The 27,024-nt window shown below is 38.7% G+C and overlaps 1 protein-coding gene across 1 annotated transcript in view; it reads left to right on the forward strand.

Annotated features, from left to right (window-relative positions):
• CNTN3 (contactin 3) overlaps positions 1–27,024 on the forward strand; it is a 350,216-nt gene that overhangs the window by 183,773 nt on the left and 139,419 nt on the right. The window contains exon 5 of the mRNA XM_003264908.3: positions 2,503–2,598. Within this exon, the coding sequence (XP_003264956.1) occupies positions 2,503–2,598 (96 nt within the window). The remainder of the gene's footprint in view (positions 1–2,502; positions 2,599–27,024) is intronic.

The following is a 27,024-nucleotide window of genomic DNA, read 5'->3' on the forward strand; positions in this document are numbered from 1 at the left end:
AGTCTCACTATACCTTGACTGTAACATGTATGTTCTTATGCATCTATGTTGCTCCATCTGCCTCAGAAAAATGCCCACCCAGGCCCTCTGACTGCTACTACTACTGTCCGTCTACTTGGCCAGGTTCTGCTTGTTAAAGCCTTGGTTACACCCGTAGATTAACTATGCAGTCTTCTGTGTACTTACCACCTTTTCAGCAAAGTGCCACTTAAAATGTGCCATTACAATTAAGTTATTTTTCTTTGCTTCCTGATGCTATGTCCACGAACTGGCCATATCAGATATCCATAACAATATTCCTTGCACCCGTGCACTGCAGAAAGAGTAGCCATGCGTGTCTCTAGACCAATGGGCAGATCTGTGCCAGCTATATTTGTGCTTAGGCAAAAGAGATTTTACCTTTGGAGGAGACATTACTGGTTTCTGTAGAATTATTCTATACATTTTTGCATATTCTAGCTAAAGTCAGTGATAGAAAACGTCCACACTGTGAAATTATATGGCAGAAGATAACAAGGAATTGGACAGGAAGGCAGCAATGATGATACATACTTGATCATCAAAAAATAATCTTTGGAAATTCCATGTATAAGCTACATTCTGATAGGATGTACTGCCCCATTTAGCCATTGGGAAACATTTAGGTGGTCCAGTTTTGCAGTTCTAACTCAGTTAGTTACATTCCAAGTGCCTTAATGTTTTGAGAATGTTGCATTTTAGTTACAGATTTAAGGTGATACAACGCTATGTTATTGTATCATTTCTGTTGCATAGGCTGTGGTTAAAATAAGTCCATCAACTGTTTTTTTCTTCTTTTCTGGGCACACACAAGAGAGTTTTGCTGAATCACTTTACTCCATATTTATAACCTAGCAATTTAATACTATTTTTCAGTAACAATAACATGAGGCACATAGGCCTTCTGACTTCTCTCTGATATACTGTGATATGGTCCCTAGAATATCCGTAAGTGTCTACAGGTTCTGGTTTTATGAATTTGAAGATAATTATTTTGCTTTTTATATTTTTCAAAGAAAAGTTGAAAATCTCCAAGTTGTATTCTAAAATACATATACTGCTTCACTCTGTATAGATACCACTTAGGCAATTTATATCAGCCCTTAAGAGCTATGAAGTGAATATATTCTTTCAGAAATTGACAGTACAATTTTTCCGATACAGAAAGTGACACCATAGAGTATATTAACTGTGTAATTCACAAGCATTTTTTATAAGTCAGAGTTTAGAGAAACAGATCTTTCTTCCTCTTTCCCTATAGACTAAAGCATTTTTAAAAACGAAGTCAACAGAATTTTCTCTCTCCTGTAATTGAAGTTGGAAAGAATGAATCAGTATTTGCTGTACTGGATTGTCATTGGAAGAAATTAAATGTTCTCTAAAAATAACTGCTGGTAATCAAAATAGTATTTGCACTTGATGGCTATTTTTTTAACTTTTTTATACACTTGAAAAATTCTTTGGATGCTTATAAAAATAATTATTTTTAGCCACTATAAATAAGAGGGAATATGCTGATTTAAATTACTGTTATCCTTTAAGTTCTACATTCTTGGTAATTTCCAGTGACAATGTATCTTCCACAAAGCCCTTCAGAATATGGGAAAAATAGGACTTGTACTCAGAAACTGAATATTTTCAAATATTTTTGTAAATAAAAATAATTATAGGTAGAATAAAATCTATTTAGGCTATTTACGATAAAATATTTAGGAGGGAAATTCATGAATAGTTGGTCATTATTACAAGTTGAAGCTAAAAGTATTCATGATATGGTGAATCACTGGTGAATGTGAAAGTCATATTTATGTTTATTTTTGATTTAGGATATTTCATTTCCTTTTTTGAATTATATTGTCTGGTTAGTTCATTCCAATATACAGTTTGTCTTTGGATAGTTCATGCCATTTTTAACACTATTTCAGCAACATGGGATCAGTGGGTATATATTTATATTGTATTGCTGAATTTCTAGAAGCTTTGATAAAGAAATCAGAATCCAGCTTTTCTACCTCAAAGCAAATGGTTTTCTCTCTAGGTTCTTGGAAAGAGATTTTAAAATTGTTTTCCATGCATGAACAGAAAACCAAGTACTGTATGTTCTCACTTATAAGTAGAAGATAAATATTAGGTACTTATGACCATAAAGATGACAAAACTGGACCCTGGGGACGACTACAGTGGGGAGGAAGGGAGAGGGGTAAGGATTAGAAAACTACCTATTGGGTTCTATACTCACTACCTGGGTGATGAGATCAACCATACTCCAAACCTCAGCATTACACAATATAACCACATAACAAACCTGTACGTGTACCTCCTGAATCTAAAATAAAGGGTGAAATTCTAAGTAAATAAAAATAAAAATTTTTAAAGAAAAAAAGCAAAAAAAAATTGTTTTCTAAGAGAAAGGAAGGTCTTGGTGTAAAATTTGTCATTTAATTGGCCTTTCTGAAATTCAGTTTTGTTTTGTTTTCAAATCAGATCTTGAAAATTTTAAAACCAAAATGAGGAGTGCAGTGTCTGTGCGTGAAGGCCAGGGAGTTGTGTTGCTCTGCGGCCCCCCACCACACTCTGGAGGTAAGTCATGCTCTGTTTCTGCTTTTCATATTTATTAAGGTTCAGGGCAAGGCCTGCAGTGCATGTACTGTTATTGCATCTGTAAATTACTCTGAGAAACTTGATAACCTGAGCATTAGATTTTGTCTGCTGAGTTGGAATATGAGGAACTCCACAAAAAATAGTCCATCCAGAGAAGTTTCTAAACAATTGACTCATTGACTTTTCGGGTTATAAAGACAAGAGAGATCACATTTGCTTTGGTTACCTAACGGTGCTAAACAACGCTTTGTCATTCCACCATTATCATTTGGTTTTTAGTTTTATGCCATGTCAAATTGGATCTTTGCTGTTTGTCTGCCTCTCTCTCTCTCTCTCAGACACACACACACACACACACACACACACGCTTATTAGTATGTGCCAATAAGCCTTTTTATATATGTATTATCTCTATATATACACACACATAGAAATGATACGTGTGTATATTCACATCATTTACATTGGGGCTTTGGAATTGCAAATTTTATGCTATATTGGTATAAATTGAAATATTACTAGAAATTCAGAACCTTACCATGATAGTGACCTAGAGTAAAAATGAACTTCAGCACGTATGAAAATAATTTTATTATCTCCCCAGTATGAGCCTAGAGTGCTGGTTTGATTTTCCTATTGTGCTGTCCATTGCAAACTTGGTCACTTGCAGGAACAAAGAGGGCATCATTAATGAATAAATCACTGTTCTCAGAGAAACACACATTTTGTTATTGAGAGGATGAGGATTACTGGGAGATAAACAAGTTAGAGTGGATCTTTCTGACCAGAAGCGAAACTGAGAAGTCTACTTCTCATTTTAGTAAAACTTATTCAAAGGAAAACATGCTGGACTTTATTTGTTCTGTGACATACAAATTACAGTCCTTTCTACCCAATGAGTTGTCAATTTTGATCACAAACCCTCAGCCCAATAAAACAGCTATCTCCCATCTTCAGGATCTGGCCACTTGAAATTCGTGAACCATCTGGAGACTGCAGACTTGGAGCTTGATTAACAAATAGGATTGCCATCATGTGGTCTGCTGTGCGTTTAAATTGTCTTCTCCAATTTATTTCAAGAGTGTTCGTAATTGCTGGAATCTTGATGTTTCCGAAGAACTTTAAGTTTGAAGGGAAGCACGGAGCCTCTTGATTGCAAACAAAGTAACAGAAGTCAAACTGTCTTGACAAAAAATTGGGAGTTTGCCGGTTCACATAACTGGGATGATCAGATGGCTTCTGGCAGCACTGTGAGGTTTTACAAAGAGATACGCCACCCAGAAGGACGTGCTGCCTCGCCATGGGGTGTGGGGTTGGTGGATGACCTCCAGCTCTCACTTCTTCCTGGTCTGCCCCAGCTGCAGACAGACACTTGCCCACAGTCACACCCCTCCTGAGGAAGCCCACATCTAGTGACTGAGCAAGGTTGGGATATGAAGGGTCAACCATTTCTGACCAACACTGGGCAATTCTGATTTAATCCATAACTTTCTGTCAGGATGACCATGTCTTTGTTGGACCACATCACAGTTCAGTTTCTTTCTCTTCCCTGTTGAATCCTAGTTTTTTCCTTTCATGGGTGTTGATCATTGATTAAAAGCTTTTATTCCAAACTCTATTTAGGGGTCTGCTCCCTGAAAACCCAATCTGTTGGATTCAGGGATTGAACCAATTCCATAAACAATCCCATTTGTCTCTGTATTTCTTGACTCCACTTCTCTCCATATTGCCTCCATTCTCATGTCTATGCCTTGAGGAGGCAAAGGTGGCCTCTGACCGCTCTAAGCTCTGTGATCCTTAATGCTAAATATCCTAATGAAGCAGACACCCTGTTTCTCTATGGCTCCTGATTCTTTTAGAATCAGCCTTATTTATGGGAGCCCTGAAGCTGAGGGCTTGATTCAGTCCACCAACTGACAAGCACTGGAAAGAGAAAGAAGCAGTTTCTAAAAGAAGTATTTTATTGTGAGAAAAAAGAGGGAGATATATTAGATAGAAATAAATAATTGCTAAAACTACATCTAGGAAGGAAGCATCAAAATAATTTAAATTTATATTTTCTCAAATGAGCATAACATAATAGCTGGATAGTCTTGGTTGTGATCAGTTTTATAGGTGTTGACCCAATTTAAAATTCCAACTGAGTGATTTTGTTCAAGTGTTATTATGATTAGATACATTCACTGATCGGAAAGGAGGAACTTTTTGGTTGCCTAAGTATGCACACAATGAACATGTCTTAGTAAGCTGTTGGATGAAACATGTCCCAAAAGATGAATCTATTCAAATGTTATAAAATTGGAGAACTGTTAGCCCATCACACCTATCCTAAATAATGATATCCTGATCTTTCTCTGCCTTTGGTGACTTCAGGTAGTCCTTTCATTTTTAAAACACTAGGTTGGGATGACAGTGGAAGTCAAATAGGATTATAGGTGAAGATGGGAAGAAATCTTCCCAGATGTCAGACATGAGCCCATAAGAACCCAGAGCATGCACAGGAGAGCAAATAACATTGACCAAAAGCATACTTCCCTCAGTTCCAGATTGTGCAGATTTAGATGCTAAAAAATGTGATACTCGTTGATCCAAGTGTCTGTAATGCTGAGGTATTCACAATTCACAGCCACTGTCTTAACACATTGGCTTATGAGCTTCTTGAGGGCAGGCCTATCTTGGCGTTCGTCTGCACCCAAGAGCCTAGTGCAAGGCTGGTTTGTAACAAACAGTAAATATTGGTTGAAGAAATGAACACATTCATGTAAGGAATACATTTTTTAAAATTTGGCCAGTTATACTTGCTTTTTGAGAATTCACTGGAAACTTTGTGGAGATATAAGCATTTAACAGCCAAAATGCCCTGGGTGCCAACCAGACAGGTGCGGGCATTGACAGATCGGAGTAAACTCTGTCCACAGCAGCTGGTATCAGCCCTGCTTCATCACCTTTTGACTTATGGCCTTTAATTCAGTAGAGGGTGTGAGCCAGGTCAGAGAGCAGCTGAAGCTGTAACTCCAGGGGAGATCAGTACAGGTGGTGAAGGATTAATCAGAGAGCTCATGGCCTGCACTGTGGTACATTTGGTTTTCTTCCCACAGAGTCGCACAGTCCCTGCAGGACATGTGCTTGCCCTTCTCTGTCTCCCACACTTTGTATTACCTATATTCACTTCACATTTCTTCATTTCTTCTTGGTTCCCTCTCTGTGGTTAGAAATGTTTAAATTTGTTATTTTTCTGATTACTGAAGGCACAATCATATTTTATTTATCTGTTGTTTTTCCTCTTATGTCAGCCTAACAGAGTAAGCAAAGAAAGGCAGTAACAATAATAATAATAATAATAATAATAATAACCAGCTGGGCACAATGGCTCATGCCTGTAATCCCAGCACTTTGGGAGGCTGAGGCAGGCAGATTGCTTGAGCTCAGGAGTTCAAGACCATCCTGGGCAACATGGTAAAACCCCACCTCTACCCAAAATACAAAAAATTAGCTGAGCATGGTGGTGCACACCTGTAGTCTCAGCTACTTGGGAGGCTGAGGTGGGAGGATCGCTTGAGCTCGTGAGGTAGAGGTTGCAGTGAGCTGATCATACCACTGCACTCCAGCCTGGACAACAGAGCGAGACCCTGTCTCAAAAAAAATAAATTAAATAAAAATAATCATAATAGTATTAGCCTCTGTCTATTGAGTGTTGCTTAGATGCCAAGCAGTGTTCTAGTCCTTTGTAGAAATTACCTGCTAGTGAGATTCTTTTTGGGTAAAAGTATGGGGAGGAGGATAAGTGACAATGTACAGTAGAGTCTGGAAGCTGAGCCTGCAGATGCTAAGAGCATGGGCTCTTAACCACCCAGTGCCTAGTGCCTTGAGCTCAGACTTCCTGCTTAGAAATGGCACATGAGGCACGAGGCCAGAAAGTAAGCTTCAGCACAAAACCCTCCAGCTTTTATTTAGGGCTACACTTTGGGAGTTGGCAAAGTGTGCCTCAGAGAGGAGGCAGCCAACCTAAAATCACAGAGCTGTGAAGAAGTAAAACTAGAACCTGGATGCTCTGACTCATGACCAGGGCTCTTTCTAGTATGGCATTCTCTAAACCAGCACCCTGTTGCCATTCTCCAAATGAGAAGGCACAGAGTCCTCAGCAGAAGTGACACTGTCCTAAGCCAAAAGCTTTTGACATTTCAAAATTGGAGACAGCACAGTTCATGGTTTTGTTTTAATTTTCCAGCCCATTGTTTAACACATCAGCAATGCTTAAAATCACATTAGCAGAAATATCCCCAGAGTTAACTAAATGTTTTGACTCATAGTAAAATTGTGTTAAAATCTCCTTTTAGTGCAGTAAGTTTATAACTTTTTTTGTTTATTTGGGATAAAACCCAGAAATGTTCTCCATAACTAGATTAGGAAGATAGATGTGGAAAAAGCCTAAATAAGGATCCCAAAGTGTGGAAACGCATATGTTAATCATATTTCCTTAATTCATCGATGTAATTTACAAGATAGTATCAGCAACTTGGGGCAGCTTTGCATAAAAGCATCTGCCATCTATTTGATACTATAATAATAAAAAATTGTTTTATGGTGGGAGACAATGAGGAATTTTCCTAGGAATCCCTGTAACCTCGCAGCAACAGACTGCTGTCATCTGAGAGGGTTCTTATCTCCCCATCATTCTGTGTCATTTTCTGCCACCTCCCAGTCATTGCTTTCTCTGCAGAGCAATCCAGCACCTCTATGAAGCAGGAGGTTCTTAGCCTCCCAAAATTTGTCAGAAAACTAGGAAATCAAAAGCCAGAAATAGAGGACTGGACATGCATCACCTGTAGCATAATTATTAATCTAGTTATCAGTCATGTGAAAAGCTGGGAGTTCGTGTTAATTACCGTTCAGTTGCTGATGTCACCACACAATCATTAGACATTGAAATACACGAGAAAAATTACCCTGTTTTCAGTAAGGCCATAAGACTAGTTCATGGGTACCTTATGATAAATACTAATTACTCAGGAATTCATAGGTTAATCAAGTTATTACATACATGCATGTTAATAAAGAGACGAGTTCTGTTCAACAATGGCTGATAGAAATTTATTCTGAGTAGAAAACAGGCTTGAGTCTGTCCCAGTGTTTAATCAGCAAATGACTTTGGTGTCTTGATTCAGCTTTCCATATCTCTGCTATGCACATATTCTTGAAATGGAAGTCTTGTACACTGCCATTCACATATTATAACAACATAGCCCTTGGGACGGAAAAAAGAGAACGTGAGATGCCAAACAGCAGGTAATGGAGGCTGAAGTGACATTATGCTAAAAATTGCCTTGTAAACCCTGGTCTGACAAAGGTGAGAACTGTTAGCAGCATGCCCAGATGGCATGGGATTTGCAACTTCTGTATCAACATCTTTACTTTTTTTTCTTTACCCAAGACGGATAGACTGAAAAGCAGAAGTCAGCTCAGGTAGCTTAGCTGGCAGAACCTGAAGAAAATGCACTAAATAGGCATTTTCATCTCTAGGAAGACTTGTCCAGTTGCTAGAGTCTCCGTCAAGGCAGTGAGTCACATGACTACTGTTTTTGGATGTGATTATGTCTCAAAACAACAATTTCCTCAAACAGTTTAATCTGTAGGTATAATACAGCTTCATCTTAGGTACACAGTTTTCCTTGAACAACAGTTTGCTACTGTTCTGCAGGTAATAAACTTTAAAACAGGCCAGGTGCGGTGGCTCGTGCCTGTAATCCTAGCACTTTGGGAGGCCAAGGAGGGTGGATTGCCTGAACTCAGGAGTTCAAGACCAGCCTGGGCAACATGGTGAAACCCCCTCTATTAAGATACAAAAAAAAAAAAAAAAATTAGCCAGGCATGGTGGCGCGTTCACCTATAGTCCTAGCTACTTGGGAGGCTGAGGCAAGAGAATCTCTTCAACCCTGGAGGCAGAGGTGTTAGTAAGCTGAGATGGTGCCATTGCACTCCTGCCTGGGCCACAGAGTGAGATTCTGTCTCCAAAAAAAAAAAAAAAAAAAAAAAAAAAAAAAGTTTAAAAGAAATTTAGAATAAAATAAACTTTAAAACATTAGCATTTTTCAAAATCTTGAAGAATGCATAATGTATGTATAGGTAGTGTCAAAATAAAAAAATACAGAGGTGAATCTCTAAATTTGATGCTTTATTTGGGAAGAAAGAATATGCTTTCTATCTGGGCGTGGTGGCTCATGCCTGTAATCCCAGCATTTTGGGAAGCCAAGGCGGGCGGGTTGCCTGAGGTTGGGAGATGGAGACCAGCCTGGCCAGCATGGTGAAACCCCGTCTCACTAAAAATACAAAAATTAGCCGGGCATAGTGGCAGGTGCCTGTAATCCCAGCTGTTTGAGAAGCTGAGGCGGGAGAATTGCTTGAACCCGGGAGGCAGAGTTTGCAGTGAGCCAAGGTCGCGCCATTGCACTCCACCTGGGCAACAGAGTGAGACGCTGACTCGAAAGAAAAAAAAAGAATATGCTTTCTGCAGTGGACATGGTGGCTCATGTTTGTAATCCCAACACTTTGGGAAGCCAAGATGGGAGGATCCCTTGAGGCCAGGAGTTTGAAACCAGACTGGGCAACATAGCAACACTTTGTCTCTTTAGGGGGAAAAAACAGAATTAAGAATATGCTTTCTGGCTCCCATCACATTTGCATCAGAGGTCACTGTGTAGACTGTTTCTCCAATAACCCAGTAGTTTCCACCTTCCCTAAAGGAGCAGGTGCAAAAGTTGCATTACAGCAGCACTTATGTCACCACAAACTGCAAGATCAAGACTAGGAAGCAGATGATTGATAGGCTATTGAGAAATCGGCATCTGTACAATAGAATATTACTGCTTATTTATTGCTCCTATCCTGGGGATAGGTTAGAATGTCATGGCAAAGTTAGGTAATCCATCTGTAGACTGAATGAATCTCAAAATTGTGAACTATTTTTTGAATATGTCAATACTGATGTGACTGTTGACATTTTCAGGAGTTCAGAATATTAACAGATTCATAGTCGCATTAAGACAAGTATGTTCTGAATCAATTGACACATAAACCTTAGCTGCTTTTATATGGATAACTATAAAATATTTTGATCTCTAAAGGAAACATTTGTTGTACTATATAGACCAGTTTGTAGTTGGAAATGGAGATGAAAATCCTGAAGTTCTCCAAAGTGCCTGTATGTGGAAGCTGTGAATTTAAAATATTAATTGAGCCTGCCTTCTAACTTTCCTTTTTTCTTTCTTTCTAAGTCTGTCCATCCAGGCATATTCCATCCATCCATCTATCCATTGTATTCATTCATTGATTTACTCAAGTATCCATCAAATAGCTATTTATTTGTGGAAGATGTGATATGTCTTGTAATAAGGTTTTGCTGTAATAAATATGTTTCTTCACTTGAATAAGATTGATATTAAATAAGAGAAAAACTGAGCGTATTGCACTTGGAGTTGATAGAAATATATCCAAATTGATACTTGTTGAATACTGCCCGAAACCACTCCCCAAGAGAAAAGCACTGAGTTCAGTTTGCGGGAAATAGGAAGATAGATACGAATTCTGTCCTCAGGTACATATGTTCCCACAGGGAATGAAAATGATGAGTTTGCTAGTGACTAGTTAACCCTAGAATGACAATAATAGGTGCCATTATTACTGGCCAGACACAGAGCTTATTGCTCCTAACAGAACTTCAAGGAAGAGAGTATCACTCTCATTCTACATGGACAAGCCAAGGCTCAGAGCAGTTAGGTGATTTGTCCAAAGCCATGTCATGGTAGATTTGGGCACCTAGGTCTGTTGCTTTCTTTCCTTTTTTTTTAGAATGTCCCTCTGTCATCCAGGATGGAGTGCGGTGGCACAATCTTGGCACACTGCAACCTCCACCTCCCGGGTTCAAGCAATCCTCATGCCTCAGCCTCCTGAGTAGCTGGGACTACAGGCACCCACAACCAAGCCCGGCTAATTTTTGTATTTTTAGTAGAGATGTGGTTTTGCCATGTGGGCCAGCCTGGTCTCGAACTCCTGACCTTAGGTGTTCCACCCACTTCGGCCTCCTAAAGTGCTGGGATTACAGGCATGAGCCACTGTGCCCAGCTGGTCAGTTGCTTTCTGATGGAAAATTTTCCTGTGCTCACAAACATTATAGGCTTCAATTTTTTTTTTTATTTACAGATTTTCCACCTTCTAAAACAGTGTTTTTCAGACTCCTTTAATGGATACTCTATAACAACAAAAACCTTTTTAAGCACCACCCTGCCACAATCACACTCACACATAATACACATATGAAGGAAGCAGAGAGGGTACATTGCAAACTGGGCGCCTAGAGCTAGACTGCTTGAGTTCCAATTCTAACACTGACATTACAAGCTATGGAATTTGAAACAGGTTGCCTAACCTCTGTATCTCTTATTTCTTATCTGTACATGGGGAATAATCACAGAACCTTTCCTTATAGGATCATTGTGAGTATTTAAGAAGGCAATCCATGTGAATTGTTTGAAATGTCTGATTTATTTATACACATACAAATATACTACCATCTTAATATGTTTAGAGAAAAATGTAAAAATTTAAAATATCTAAATAAAAGTAAATCTATGAAGGGGATTAACTATACTTTCTTTCTGTACCCTGGGGGATTGGCTGGGAATATCTGAACCCCACTTTAGAAAACATGGTTCTAGAAAATGTTTGGGTTCCTTTCCTCACTGGATTATCTGTGGTCGAGGAGGAAAACGTTAAAACAATTATGTTTAGAGAAAAGGAATGGAGATGGCTTTGAGAGGCCCATCCTGTACTAGCATCAGTGACCCCAGGGGCCCAGCCAGCACATTCCAACTGACTTCAACCGATTGGCCCAGGGAGGACACCTGCCACAAGATGAGCCAATCAGATGCTGTCTCCTGGGAGTTTGATATTTGACCTGTGAGCCTACAAGTCTGAATTTGAGAGTTTGCAACAGAGCCTTCCTATCATGTAGATTAGGCAGCCAAGAAAGCTGATGCCTCAGGAGCAGAGATGTAGCCTGACAGAAACAAGAAGAGACCAGGGGCAGAGATTAAGGACGAAAGACTGCCTGGCCTGCAGCCTCCCCAGCTCTCATTTCTTGGTAGCTGTTTTCTAGCCTTTGGGTTCTATGAAACAGCTTGTGTCTGTATATCACATTCTGACTCTTACTTAGGCTGACTGTGATAGGTTGTTGTTTCTGACAAACAAACTCATAACTAATGCAATGGACATCATTTTAGGATGATATGTGTGTATGTATGTAGTAATGAAACTGGTGCAAGGAGAATAGGAAATTTAATTTAAAAAATAAAGAAATAGCAGCTATATTTTTTGACAGCTGTCCCTGGGGCTGTCATAGCATCCCTTTTGGATTAAAGTCAGCATGGAACATACCACAAAGAGCTCTGGAAAGAGTCAGAGTCATGGAAACAACTTCTAAGAAACTGGATTCATTCCTTCATTACAACTTACACTTTGAGTCTACAGGTGAATTTCCCCCAAGCTTCAGAAATGCCCCGACCATTTCTTACATTGTTCTCACAGCAGCATGGCTTCACACTTCCCCCTTCCAGTTTATTCCCATATCCGCTAACTGGTCTGCAGTAGTAGGATGAGAAAATCATTCTTTCTCACTCTAAAGACGTACGAGTCTTCTTGCTCTGATTCCATCCACCAACAGACAGAGGAGCCTTAAGCCCATCAAAAAATTACATGTGGAAACTTAGGGGTTTAAATCCACTGTTCGAGAGATAGTGCTTCAACAGAATTTATTTTAATATGGCAGAGTCCTGACCGATGTTTTCTGCTTTAACTAAAAAATTAGCTATAAATCAAGAATGGTAAAGGCTTTGTCTCTTATCCCAAAAAGAAACAGGAAGACCATTAGTTGATGCTTTTGGTCAAAAAAAAGACTATAGCAAACACCAGGTGAGATCCAAGAATTGATCTGTGCACTAGCAGTTGGGGGCAATAAAACATTGGTTGCTTCCATTGCAGTGCATTTGTGTGCACCTGTGTTACCTGCTGCTGTAACAAAGAAACCTGACAATGTATTAGATGAAACTGATGGATATTTCTTACACAGAAAAATCCAAATCAAGTGTTTTTGGTCATAGGGCAGTGTTTTGTAAACTCTAGTGGCTCATTTAGGGGGCTTGTTTAAAATGTACATTCCACAGTCCCACTCCCAGAGATTCTGACCCCATAGGGTGGGGTCTTTCCTGGAAACCTTCATTCTTTATCAGTGACCCAGGAGAGTCTTGATTCAGATGGTTTTTGAGCCACACTTTGAAACACATTGTCTTCAAGTCATACAAATGTAAATGCTTTCAAAAACCATTTAAAGGAATAGAGAAATATTTATGCCAGAGCAAGTACAAGAGTTGAAGTATTTTTGTGGGTGAATTTTATTAGGTAGGACTTTTTTTTAAATTTTATTATTATTATATTTTAAGTTTTAGGGTACATGTCCACAACGTGCAGGTTTGTTACACATGTATGCATGTGCCATGTTGCTGTGCTGCACCCATTAACTCGTCATTTAGCATTAGGTATATCTCCTAATGCTATCCCTCCCCCCTCCCCCACCCCACAACAGTCGCCGGTGTGTGATGTTCCCCTTCCTGTGTCCATGTGTTCTCATTGTTCACTTCCCACCTATGAGTGAGAACATGCGGTGTTTGGTATTTTGTCCTTGTGGTAGTTTGCTGAGAATGATGGTTTCCAGTTTCATCCATGTGCCTACAAAGGACATGAACTCATCATTTTTTATGGCTGCATAGTATTCCATGGTATATATGTGCCACATTTTCTTAATCCAGTCTATCGTTGTTGGACATTTGGGTTGGTTCTAAGTCTTTGCTATTGTGAATAGTGCCGCTATAAACATACGTGTGCATGTGTCTTTATAGCAGCATGATCTGTAATCCTTTGGGTATATACCCAGTAATGGGATGGCTGGGTCAAATGGTATTTCTAGTTCTAGATGCCTGAGGAATCACCACACCGACTTCCACAATGGTTGAACTAGTTTACAGTCCCAACAGTGTAAAAGTGTTCCTATTTCTCCGCATCCTCTCCAGCACCTGTCATTTCCTGACTTTTGAATGATGGCCATTCTAACTGGTGTGAGATGGTATCTCATTGTGGTTTTGATTTGCATTTCTCTGATGGCCAGTGATGATGAGCATTTTTGCATGTGTTTTTTGGCTGCATAAATGTCTTCTTTTGAGAAGTCTCTGTTCATGTCCTTTGCCCACTTTTTGATGGGGTTGTTTGTTTTTTTCTTGTAAATTTGTTTGAGTTCATTGTAGATTCTTGTTTGTTTTTTTCTTGTAAATTTGTTTGAGTTCATTGTAGATTCTGGATATTAGCCCTTTGTCAGATGAGTAGGTTGCAAAAATTTTCTCCCATTCTGTAGGTTGCCTGTTCACTCTGACGGTAGTTTCTTTTGCTGTGCAGAAGCTCTTTAGTTTAATTAGATCCCATTTGTCAATTTTGGCTTTTGTTGCCATTGCTTTTGGTGTTTTAGACATGAAGTCCTTGCCCACGCCTATGTTCTGAATGGTATTGCCTTGGTTTTCTTCTAGGGTTTTTATGGTTTTAGGTCTAACATGTAAGTCTTTAATCCATCTTGAATTAATTTTTGTATAAGGTGTAAGGAAGGGATCCAGTTTCAGCTTTCTACATATGGCTAGCCAGTTTTCCCAGCACCATTTATTAAATAGGGAATCCTTTCCCCATTGCTTGTTTGTGTCAGGTTTGTCAAAGATCAGATAGTGTGCGGCATTGTTTCTGAGGGCTCTGTTCTGTTCCATTGGTCTATATCTCTGTTTTGGTACCAGTACCATGCTGTTTTGGTTACTGTAGCCTTGTAGCGTAGTTTGAAGTCAGGTAGCGTGATGCCTCCAGCTTTGTTCTTTTGGCTTAGGATTGACTTGGCAATGTGGGCTCTTCTTTGGTTCCATATGAACTTTAAAGTAGTTTTTTCCAATTCTGTGAAGAAAGTCATTGGTAGCTTGATGGGGATGGCATTGAATGTATAAATTACCTTGGGCAGTATGGCCATTTTCACGAAATTGATTCTTCCTACCCATGAGCATGGAATGTTCTTCCATTTGTTTGTATCCTCTTTGATTTCTTTTTTTTTTTTTTTTTTGAGACGGAGTCTCGCTCTGTCACCCAGGCTGGAGTGCAGTGGCGTGATCTCAGCTCACTGCAAGCTCTGCCTCCCGGGTTCACGCCATTTTCCTGCCTCAGCCTCTCCAAGTAGCTGGGACTACAGGTGCCCACCACTACGCCCGGCTAATTTTTTTTTTGTATTTTTAGTAGAGACGGGGTTTCACCGTGGTCTCAATCTCCTGACCTCGTGATCCGCCCCCCTCAGCCTCTCAAAGTGCTGGGATTACAAGCGTGAGCCACCATGCCCGGCCTTGTATCGTCTTTTATTTCATTTAGCAGTGGTTTGTAGTTCTCCTTGAAGAGGTCCTTCATATACCTTGTAAGTTGGATTCCTAGGTATTTTATTCTCTTTGAAGCAATTGTGAATGGGAGTTCACTCATGATTTGGCTCTCTGTTTGTCTGTTATTGGTGTATAAGAATGCTTCTGATTTTTGTACATTGATTTTGTATCCCGAGACTTTGCTGCAATTGCTTATCAGCTTGAGGAGATTTTGGGCTGAGATAATGGGGTTTTCTAGGTATACAATCATGTCATCTGCAAACAGGGACAATTTGACTTCCTCTTTACCTAATTGAATACCCTTCATTTCCTTCTCCTGCCTGATTGCTCTGGCCAGAACTTCCAGCACTATGTTGAATAGGAGTGGTGAGAGAGGGCATCCCTGTCTTGTGCCAATTTTCAAAGGGAATGCTTCCAGTTTTTGCCCATTCAGTATGATATTGGCTGTGGGTTTGTCATAGATAGCTCTTATTATTTTGAGATACATCACATCAATATGTAATTTATTGAGAGTTTTTAGCATGAAGGGTTGTTGAATTTTGTTAAAGGCCTTTTCTGCATCTATTGAGATAATCATGTGGTTTTTGTCTGTGGTTCTGTTTATATGCTAGATTACATTTATTGATTTGCGTGTGTTGAACCAGCCTTGCATCCCAGAGATGAAGCCCACTTGATCATGGTGGATAAGCTTTTTGATGTGCTGCTGGATTTGGTTTGCCAGTATTTTATTGAGGATTTTTGCATCCATGTTCATCAAGGATATTGGTCTAAAATTTTCTTTTTTGGTTGTGTCTCTGCCAGGCTTTGGTGTCAGGATGATGCTGGCCTCATAAAATGAGTTAGGGAGGATTCCCTCTTTTTCTATTGATTGGAATAGTTTCAGAAGGAATGGTACGAGCTCCTCCTTGTACCTCTGATAGAATTTGGCTGTGAATCCATCTGGTCCTGGACTTTTTTTGGTTGGTAAGCTACTGATTATTGCCTCAATTTCAGAGCCTGTTATTGGTCTATTGAGAGATTCAACTTCTTCCTGGTTTAGTCTTGGGAGGGTGTATGTGTCAAGGAATTTATCCATTTCTTCTAGATTTTCTAGTTTGTTTGCATAGAGGTGTTTATAGTATTCTCTGATGGTAGTTTTTATTTCTGTGGGATTGGTGGTGATATCCCCTTTATCATTGTTTATTGCGTCTATTTGGTTCTTCTCTCTTTTCTTCTTTATTGGTCTTGCTAGTGGTCTATCAATTTTGTTGATCTTTTCTAAAAACCAGCTCCTGGATTCATTAATTTTTTGAAGGGTTTTTTGTGTCTCTATTTCCTCAGTTCTGCTCTGATCTTAGTTATTTCTTGCCTTCTGCTAGCTTTTGAATGTGTTTGCTCTTGCTTCTCTAGTTGTTTTAATTGTGATGTTAGGGTGTCAATTTTAGATCTTTCCTGCTTTGTCTTGTGGGCATTTAGTGCTATAAATTTCCCTCTCCACACTGCTTTGAATGTGTCCCAGAGATTCTGGTATGTTGTGTCTTTGTTCTCGTTGGTTTCAAAGGACATCTTTATTTCTGCCTTCATTTCATTACTTACCCAGTAGTCATTCAGGAGCAGGTTGTTCAGTTTCTATGTAGTTGAGCCATTTTGAGTGAGTTTCTTAATCCTGAGTTCTAGTTTGATTGCACTGTGGTCTGAGAGAGAGTTTGTTATAATTTCTGTTCTTTTACATTTGCTGAGGAGTGCTTTACTTCCAACTATGTGGTCAGTTTTGGAATAGGTGTGGTGTGGTGCTGAAAAGAATGTATATTCTGTTGATTTGGGGTGGAGAGTTCTGTAGATGTCTATTAGGTCTGCTTGGTGCAGAGCTGAGTTCAATTCCTGGGTATCCTTGTTAACTTTCTGTCTCATTGATCTGTCTCATGTTGACAGTGGGGTGTTAAAGTCTCCCATTATTATTGTGTGGGAGTCTAAGTCTCTTTGTAGGTCACTCAGGACTTGCTTTATGAATCTGGGTGCTCCTGTATTGGGTGCATATATATTTAGGATAGTTAGCTCTTCTTGTTGAATTGATCCCTTTACCATTATGTAATGGCCTTCTTTGTCTGTTTTGATCTTTGTTGGTTTAAAGTCTGTTTTATCTGAGACTAGGATTGAAATCCCTGCCTTTTTTTGTTTCCCATTTGCTTGGTAGATCTTCCTCCATCCCTTTATTTTGAGCCTATATGTGTCTCTGCACGTGAGATGGGTTTCCTGAATACAGCACACTGATAGGTCTTGACTCTTTATCCAGTTTACCAGTCTGTGTCTTTTAATTGGAGCATTTAGCCCATTTACCTTTAAAGTTATTATTGTTATGTGTGAATTTGATCCTATCATTATGATGTTAGCTGGTTATTTTGCTCGTTAGTTGCTGCAGTTTCTTCCTAGCCTCGATGGTCTTTACAATTTGGCCTGTTTTTTCAGTGGCTGGTACCAGTTGTTCCTTTCCATGTTTAGTGCTTCCTTCAGGAGCTCTTTTAGGGCAGGCCTGGTGGTGACAAAATCTGTCAGCCTTTGCTTGTCTGTAAAGTATTTTATTTCTCCTTCACTTATGAAGCTTAGTTTGGCTGGATATGAAATTCTGGGTTGCAAATCCTTTTCTTTAAGAATGTTGAATATGGGTCCCCACTCTCTTCTGGCTTGTAGAGTTTCTGCCAAGAGATCAGCTGTTAGTCTGATGAGCTTCCCTTTGTTGGTAACCCGACCTTTCTCTCTGGCTGCCCTTAACATTTTTTCCTTCATTTCAACTTTGGTGAATCTGACAATTATGTGTCTTGGAGTTGCTCTTCTCGAGGAGTATCTTTTTGGCGTTCTCTGTATGTCCTGAATCTGAATGTTGGCCTGCCTTGCTAGACTGTGGAAGTTCTCCTGGATAATATCCTGCAGAGTGTTTTCCAACTTGGTTCCATTCTCCCCGTCACTTTCAAGTACACCAATCAGAAATAGATTTGGTCTTTTCACATAGTCCCATATTTCTTGGAGGCTTTGTTCATTTCTTTTTATTCTTTTTTCTCTAAACTTCTCTTCTCGCTTCATTTCATTCATTTCATCTTCCATCACTGATACCCTTTCTTCCAGTTTATCGCATCGGCTACTGAGGCTTCTGCATTCGTCTCATAGCTCTTGTGCCTTGGTTTTCAGCTCCGTCAGGTCCTTTAAGGACTTCTCTGCATTGGTTATTCTAGTTATCCATTTGTCTAATTTTTTTTCAAAGCTTTTAACTTCTTTGCCATTGGTTCGAATTTCCTCCTGCATCTCGGAGTAGTTTGATCGTCTGAAGCCTTCTTCTCTCAGCTCGTCAAAGTCATTCTCCGTCCAGCTTTGTTCCATTGCTGGTGAGGAGCTGCGTTCCTTTGGAGGAGGAGAGTCGCTCCGATTTTTAGAGTTTCCAGTTTTTCTGTTCTTTTTTTTTCCCCATCTTTGTGGTTTTATCTAGGTAGGACATTTTAAACTCTAAAACAGAAGTGAACTTTGTGGCTTACATAGAACTTTGATACTCATTTATTTATAAGCTAGGTATTTTCCATCTCAGCAGATTTTTTTCCCTAAACTTTAGCTGTATTGGAGAGACAAAAGTATGAGGATAATTTTTTGAAAACTTTTACAAAAATGGTGTCTTAGAGAGCAAAGTTGCTAGTCTGCCTAGTTGTGTAACTGAAATTTCCTGGCTTTCATCCATCCACCTGCCCAGGTGTGGAGTAGCTGGTGGGTGCTTCGCAGTCGACTGCACTGATGCTCACAGAGACTGAGCACCTCTCTCACCACTTGTTTAAGGTTTTATGGCTTTTGATCCTCACAGGCACTGCTTCACACCTCACCCCAGAGTAGTTTGGATTTGTTTTTGTTGTTATTGTTATTGTGCGTCTGTGCCTGTGATTGTTGCTCCGTCTGAAGGAAAACCCAGATTGGTCTTGTGGGGAGGGAATCAAAATTGTTCCCCTTCCTTTTGAGATCTGGCTTTTATTTAAAACCTGTTTTTCCTCATTAAATTGAGCAAGTTGGACTTTGAAATGATACCAGGGTTAAAGGTAAGAGTGGAATGAATCACACATGAAGTTTTCAGTAAGAATTCATTCACAGAAACTCCACAGTGATCCCCTTTCCCTATTCCCGCAGGTCTGCAGCAGCCAGCCAAGTGATTCAAACGAAAGGAGGGCTAGGATTTGAGGCTTGGGCAATTACTTTCCTGGTAACAGCTGAATCTCTAAACAGCATCAATTACTTTATTTGCATTTTTTAAATTATAGAGGATTCAGTTCTTTTTTGAGTTTACTAAGGGTTTGGCACATGCATTTCCCATTTGCTGGTTACAGTTCTTACCATGGCTTTTTTTCCTAACCGTGGCTAAGTTAAATTCATTAGACACAGACACATTTTGTATATGAAACACATGGAGATATTTTTCACTATTCATATGAAATTTGCTCTGCATCCATCAGCTTTCACTAGGTTATGTTGCAGCAACGAACAACTCCAAAGTCTCAGAGGCATCTAAGAATAAAGATTGATTTCCTATCCATGTAGCCTCTAAGCAGTGGGTTGGCTGAATCTGTATTCCATGTGATTTTGTCGTTTTGAGAAAGAGTGGTCCCTACCTGGGACGTGTCATTTTCATGACACAGAGAAAATAAAACTGTCTGAACTATGGAAGCTGTTCACAGGTGGTATAGGCATCATTTTTGCTCATTCCATTTTCGAAAGTAACTGTTAATGGCCAGTGCTGACCAAATGGGCCAGAACTGTCCTGCCACAGAGAGGAGCTGCAAATAATCACAACGTAATTCACCATATACTCTCTTATTTTTTCTTGAGTTATTTGACCTTTGTAGTCTTCCTTTCAATTTTTCCATATTTGACAGAGTTCTGCATATGATAACCAGTCTACATTATTCCAACTCTACTATAAAGAAAATAATATATAATGAAAAATGGTATAAAATTCAGTATAGAAGGGATTGTGGTAAACAATGTTCCACCTGGAGGGTTCATGGGCTACTCAGCTCCAGTGGATTATTGCCACGGAGAAAGTAAATTTTTAAAGAAAAGCCAGAAACTGTATGCTGGTAAAATTTTCCAATATTTTTTAAATGGTATGGATGAAACACTACATGGTTTGAAGGTGCCTTCAGCCTACAGGACACAGCTGAAAGTCTCCTCCTTTAAGGACATTCTTTCCTGATAATAAAAAAATGAATAATCCTCATTCACTTAGCAATCTGAGGGAATACAAATATGAGAGACAGTCAAGGGGATGCTTTATAATAAAGTCTTTAAAAATCCACTTTTCATTAGATTCAGGGGTACATAAAATAATTCCAAACGAAGCTAATTAAAGCAGCTAATTATAGGCCATTGGAGGCCTGTAGTATCTGAAAGTAGCATCTCAGTCCTGGAAATAGTTTTCCAAATTTGTTTTACATACTTTTTCTGAAGTAATTAAACATTCTCCCCTTCCAGTCTAGTTTGCATCATTACTTTTCTTAGCAAATGTTTTATGCCCCCAAAGTGAGGATAAATCAGTCAGCTAAGCACAACAGAGTAGGGGAAGTCTAAAGAGTGAGATTCTATTATACATAAATACAAACTCTGTAATATTTCAGATCGATTTTACCTGGAAGAAGGTGAATTTGAAAGATCAGTTGACAGATGTCAGCTAAAGCTCAGTTCCAGTGAGGACACATCATGTTCCCCACAGTAACCACCATAACTAAGCAGAACTATACCTAATTCTATTGTAGCTATAAGTAAATCGCTTGTTTTTTTCTAATGCAAATTTTATGTAAATTCAGAAATTTAAGGACTTTTCCTTTTTTTCTAACATGTGCAATGTTTTCAGTGACATTATTATATCTGAAAGTATTAGGTGTTTTGCAGCCCACTCCTGTTGCTTCTTCTAAATTCTGATGTGGTTTTTATGCAGCCTGCCACATTCTGTCTTTACTACTACCATTTACAGATCATCTTCCACAGCTAAGTAACGTTGTTAGCACTGCCTTCCTGGCAAGACTATCTAATTGATGGGTTGATACGTGAAATACAATTGGTAAAGTCTGTGTTCCCAGCAGAGACTCCTTATTTTCTCTCATGGTTTTATACTTCTGTCAGCATATGTTATGCTTAGACATCATTTGGGTGACATTGAGCAGCATTTTCACACTGTGTTCTTGCGGAATGGTAATAGGCCCCATGGAAAAGTGTGAGGACGATTAAAAAAGAAAACTTTTTCAAAAATGCTAGGGAAACAAGAATGCATCTTTCTTTTATTTCTCAGAGCTTTTAGTGGGATAATATTGATTTTACCTATCAAAGAGGAATAATCCAGCGTGCAACATTTCCTAAACTTACTTGAGAAGAAAACTCTTTCTTTATGGATCATCTTGCAGGACCAGATGTTCTGAGCAGCACACTTCAGGAAGTGCTGACCTAGCTTAAAGATAGAGTTCCCCAGTAATTTCCAAAATATCCTCTGCCGAGTGCTCTAAAGGTTTGTGAAAATACTCAAGGGGGCAGCTTTGTATACAAACCCTAATTTTCATAACTTTCTCTTCAAATACAGTGATTTTTTTTTTTACCTATTTGAAATGTTATTCTTCCATATGAATATTTTTAAAGATAGGATACTGGGCTGACAAATTATAAAGAAAGAGGATAAGACACTGGGCTGACAAATTATAAAGAAAAAGAAACAGCAAAAGGAAGAAAGGGATGGATGGAGGAAGCAAGGTAGGAAGAAGGAAGGGAGGGAGGGAGGGAGGAAAGGATAGAGAGGGGAGTCTCTCCTCTTATTTTATCAGTGAGTAAGTAGAGTCAGTTGCCTGAATTTATTCAGATTCGGCTTGACCGTTCACTTCTTGATACGTTAGTGGGTCATTTCTTTACTACATCATTATGAAATCTGGAGGAGAAAATTAAGGGATGCTTTCACTAGTTAATGTGCTTCTGGCATTTGTAAATTCAGTTAATTATGTATGGATCACTTTACTTCTGTTCTAGTAATAACAGGCTGGTGTTTTCTGGTGGGGAAACTAGTCCATCAATCATCTGTAATCATTGACCTTCAGATAAGGGGACCTATTCTGGCAGGCTTACGGTAACCATAATGTGTTTTCAACTCTACTGCCAAAACATATTGTATCCCACAAATCTCTTAAGAAGGCCTATTCTGTTTCCACTTGAGACATGAAATGACATCTGAAGTGGTGATACATGTAGACTTAAAGCAATCTTTTTCAATCATTATAACCTTTAAACACCATTAACTTCCCCCAGGATTCTTTGACCTTTTCTCTCTGTATTATGCTTTTTGACAACTCAGAGAGAGAAGCAGTACACCTGACATCTGGTATAAACATGACATGTTAATTCTCAGCACACACTTATTATTGTCAACCACTTACAGATACTCACATGATGTGTTTTGTTTTTCCTGTGGCTCTCACATGAAATCTATATGGGTTTTCTTAATCCAGTGCTAGTAAGCAGTAAAAGTTATTTTTGATTTTCATAGCTGTGGTTCTGAGTCTCAGATTCACAGGTTAGGCGGAGGGCAGGGGTTGGACAGTCCTGAGCCATGCAATGGGAGGATTCTGTTCTCTGCATTACAAGAGTAGAGAGTAAGAAGAATTTATGGGCTATTAGAACAAGATACGGATACATAAAGAGAATTGTAACGCCCACAGGGTGCAGTTAAGGCATTCTGAATCTTTCTATGAGTGGAGTGTAGGAGAAGCAAAATTCCGTTTTTCCAAAATGCGTTGATTCACACTTCATCTCATAAAAGGTGTTAAAGAATTCATGACTTCTTTCTGATCCTTGGTGAAGTATGTTGGAAGTAGTATTCCAAGCTGAGAAACATCAAGTATCTTCAACAAAATTGAAAGAAATGCAGTTTTGCTAAAACCAAGGCATCACAATTAGAACATCATAATGCAATGAAGACATTTTCCAGGAAGTAAAATGAGCGAAAAAATCCAAATTGAATGGATATTCCAATAACTCTAAGTTGCAAGAGCTTTAAAATAAGCTAAAAATTGACTTCTTAGTCAAAGAAAGTGGCATTAAACAGATATCCTGTGAGTCTCAGTTGAAGTGTCATGTAGAGAAAAGTTAAAACAAAAAATATGAGACTGTTCTGTCCAAGGAATAGTTTCTATGTATAGTTTTGTGAACTTCCAGTTCTTATACACACGCTTAGGGACAGACTTCTAAGATAAATTATAGTAGTGTGGAACAACCAACAGTTGGATTAATAGTACTGTTAAAAAAGAAAAACCTTTAGACAAAATAAATGTAAGAGAGTTTATTTGAGCAAAGAATGATTCATGGATCAGGCAGCACAAAAAACTGGAAGAGGTTCAGAGAGCTCTGCGACAAAAGTAAAAGAATTTTATATGCTGATCATGAAAGCAAATAGAGAAATTACCTGATTGGTGATAGCTAGGTGTTTGCCTAATTTGGGTACAATGTGACCAGGCATTCACCTTACTTATCTGGATATGATTCAGTGGGAGATTCCTATCTGTGTAACCAGTTGCGTGCTTGGCTGTTCATGATTGGCTAAGTCTTGCTTTGTTTGGTTTTCGTCAGTTAAAAAAATGTTTCCAAGGTAAGTTCCAGTTTGTTTACCTAAGAGCTCTGGTCTCAGAGACAGCCTCAGGCGAATGGCCTTCATATTTACTTTAACATGACCCAAGACCATGGTAAGACATCCTGATAAAGGGCACAACATATAGCCCTTATATATATGCAAGGCTCTTCATGGAAGACTGCTTCTTCTAAGCTGTGTGTAGTGCATTGGCAAAAGAAATAGAGAACCTTTACACTTGAAATAAAAAATAATATAATACAGTGAAGAACTGTATAGACAATTTTACTCTATGTTAGTTCCAGAAGGATACTAGTTAAGACTTTGGGAAAACAACCTTCAATTGCTCTTTATGAAACAATGATGTAACTTCATTAGAAGACAAAGAAGAGATGAATGATATGAAATTCTTCTAAGATCAGAGAATGCAAGAGCACCTCGTGTAGGGTAATTACTCTGAAGAAGGCAGAAGAGATTCTTACAAAGATGCATACAAGATTCCAAATGAAAAGTCTAGAACATAAATACCCTGTCTAATTACAAAAGGTTAATACAATCTCTGCCATAAATTGGGAGTTGAGATATGAATGCGTATAGTTGAGAATGGCCCTCAAGATCTGGCTGCATTAGGAAATGCATTGACAAGGATCCAAAAAGCAAGCCAGTTTTGGGCCTCAGTTATGTCCCCTCTAAAGACAGGGATAACTTCCAAATCTCAGTTAAAAGAATTAACACATGCACTGCCTCCTGAGTGAGCATGCCGTATCCTTGACTTTCTTTTTCTGTGATACCTTTGAAAAACCAACCACTGTTACTGTACCTGGGAGATAATCCAGGATAAGACTTACTCAGTGCAAATCTTTTATTAAAGGCCTACAACATTATGTTCTGAAGAATTTTGTTTTCCTTTTTTTAAAACATTAGTTAGATCAGATTTTCAAAAGCATCTCAGAAATATTCCTAGTCTTAAATCCATGGATTTATTTAACACAAACTTGCAAGACCAGTGGGAAATTAATTTCCTTTGAAGCACATTAGCTTGAAGTTTGCACCCTCCCACAGTGGAGCAGAATTTATTCCAATGTTGTTGATGACCTCTCAAGGTCCTACCTTCCCTGAGCTATAAGCTGACTGCAGAAAACCAATGATTGTCTGGGCCATTCTGGCTAACCTGGAAAACATCAAGTCAAAGAAAGGTGAACTGGAGACTCACCATGCTGCTCACAACCACCAACAACCATTGGGGAACCTATTGTGCATATGGCCTCTATGATATGTTTCCTATCATACAGAAGAGAGAACACAGTTCCTTTAAATGTCAGCAAGTTCTAATACTTTATTAAAATAAGATACCTTTCAATGGATGCCCTGAGGTGTGCTACCATCAACTATGTATTTGTCAGTCTTTTTCTTTTTTTACTTGTATATATTCGTGGGGTACAAGTGCAATTTTGCTACATTGATATATTGCATTGTGGTGAAGTCAGGATGTTCAGTGCATCTGTCACTATACTTACCAAGCAACTGCCCATCGTCCACTCCGCAGTGTTTTCCAAACTTGCTATTTTAAGAAGCAAGTTTCGAGGTCTTTTGCTAGACCTAGGTCTTCTGCTAAGAATATTTGGCCTGGCCAGGTACGGTGGCTCACACTTGTAATCCCAGCACTTTGAGAGGCCGAGGTGGGCAGATCACCTGAGGTCAGCAGTTTGAGACCAGCCTTACCAACATGGAGAAACCCTGTCTCTACTAAAAAAAAAAAAAAATTAGCCAGGCATGGTGGCACATGCCTGTAATCCCAGCTACTTGGGAGGCTGAGGCAGGAGAATCACTTGAACCCAGGAGGCGGAGGTTGTGGTGAGCTGAGATTGCGCCGTTGAACTCCAGCCTGGGCAGCAAGAGTGAGACTCCATCTCAAAAAAAAAAAAGTATATTTGGCCTGGCTGTACTTTACCCACATCTTCATATTCTCTCCATTATGATGCTTCTAGCACCCACACAGTGTATGTATTCTGGTTTATGGTTTTTCTAAAGTTCCACATTTATATATCTTAGCATTACATAGAAAGATAGAACAAATTCCAGTTTAAATTCTAAAACTTAACATCCAACATCCTGTTGTAAGAGAGAATGAAAGATCCCTTCCATTCTGCCACATTATTCTGTACATCCTCGGTTTTGAGAATATGCTTCTGAGCAGGAGAATTTGTACTTTTCTGTTTTTCCTTTTTATACTTTTCAAGATTCAGCATAATAGACAAGGTAGAGTGATCACTGTAGTCCTGAAAAAAATTAGTAAGTGCATGTCCTCTGCTGAAATTCTCCTATATGTCTTTTTATTATTGGTTTCTTCCTCTAGCAGAAACAAAATAATTACTAGCAATGAGAGATAATGTGCTGTTATTTATATTTTAGCCGTTTCCCTTTGTGTGTGTGTGTGCATATATGTGTGTACCTACACATACATAGTTTCTTTTCCGTTTAGCGAAATTATAGATTTGCTAAGGAAGTAAAGTATCTGGATGAAGGAAAATTACACATAGAAAAAATAAGCAATTTACTGGTGTACAGTTGCCATTGCGTACAGTTAAACTAAGGAATCTAAAAAAAGTAAGATTTTAGAATGAACCGAAGCCTTTCTCTTGAAGATAATTTAAAAAAAAAACCTGTAGTTCAGTGTGATTTTTTTCAAATAATAAAAGCAACGATGCTTATTATAGAACATTTAGAAAATTTAGCATGTTTAAATAACAAAGGTAAAATCATATTACCACAATGTCAAGATAACCCTCATTTTGGTCTATTTATTCTCAGTCTTATTTTTTCCTTACGCATTTTCCCCATAATTGAAAACTATAAAGACAAATTTGTACTTTTAAAATTACCATTATAGTTTAAGCATTTCACAATGTTAGTATAAACACCTTAGAAACAATCTTTGTTGTAAAAAGAAATAACTTTAAAATAATATCTTCCGATCATTGCTTATCTTTTAAGGCAATTAGCATTTTGTTTGTCTTGTATGATACATTTTTCCCTAATTTGTCACCTTTCAACATTATATTTTGTAGATTTTATTTTGATTTGCTATTTTGCACTGGAATACTCAAAAGACACTCATAGCATTATAACAGCAAAAGACTAAGTAATCTAAATGACCAACAATAGAAAAATGAAGAATGAGAGGCTACTGCCCCTAAAGTGGATCAAGATTATCTATCAGAACAACAGAAAGCAGTATACTTACTAATAAAAGAGCAATGGGATGATCTTCCTGGATAATTCAAAAATGGCTCTTGTCATTGT

Source organism: Nomascus leucogenys, chromosome 21 (assembly GCF_006542625.1).
Source record: "Nomascus leucogenys isolate Asia chromosome 21, Asia_NLE_v1, whole genome shotgun sequence".
NCBI lineage: Eukaryota > Metazoa > Chordata > Mammalia > Primates > Hylobatidae > Nomascus > Nomascus leucogenys.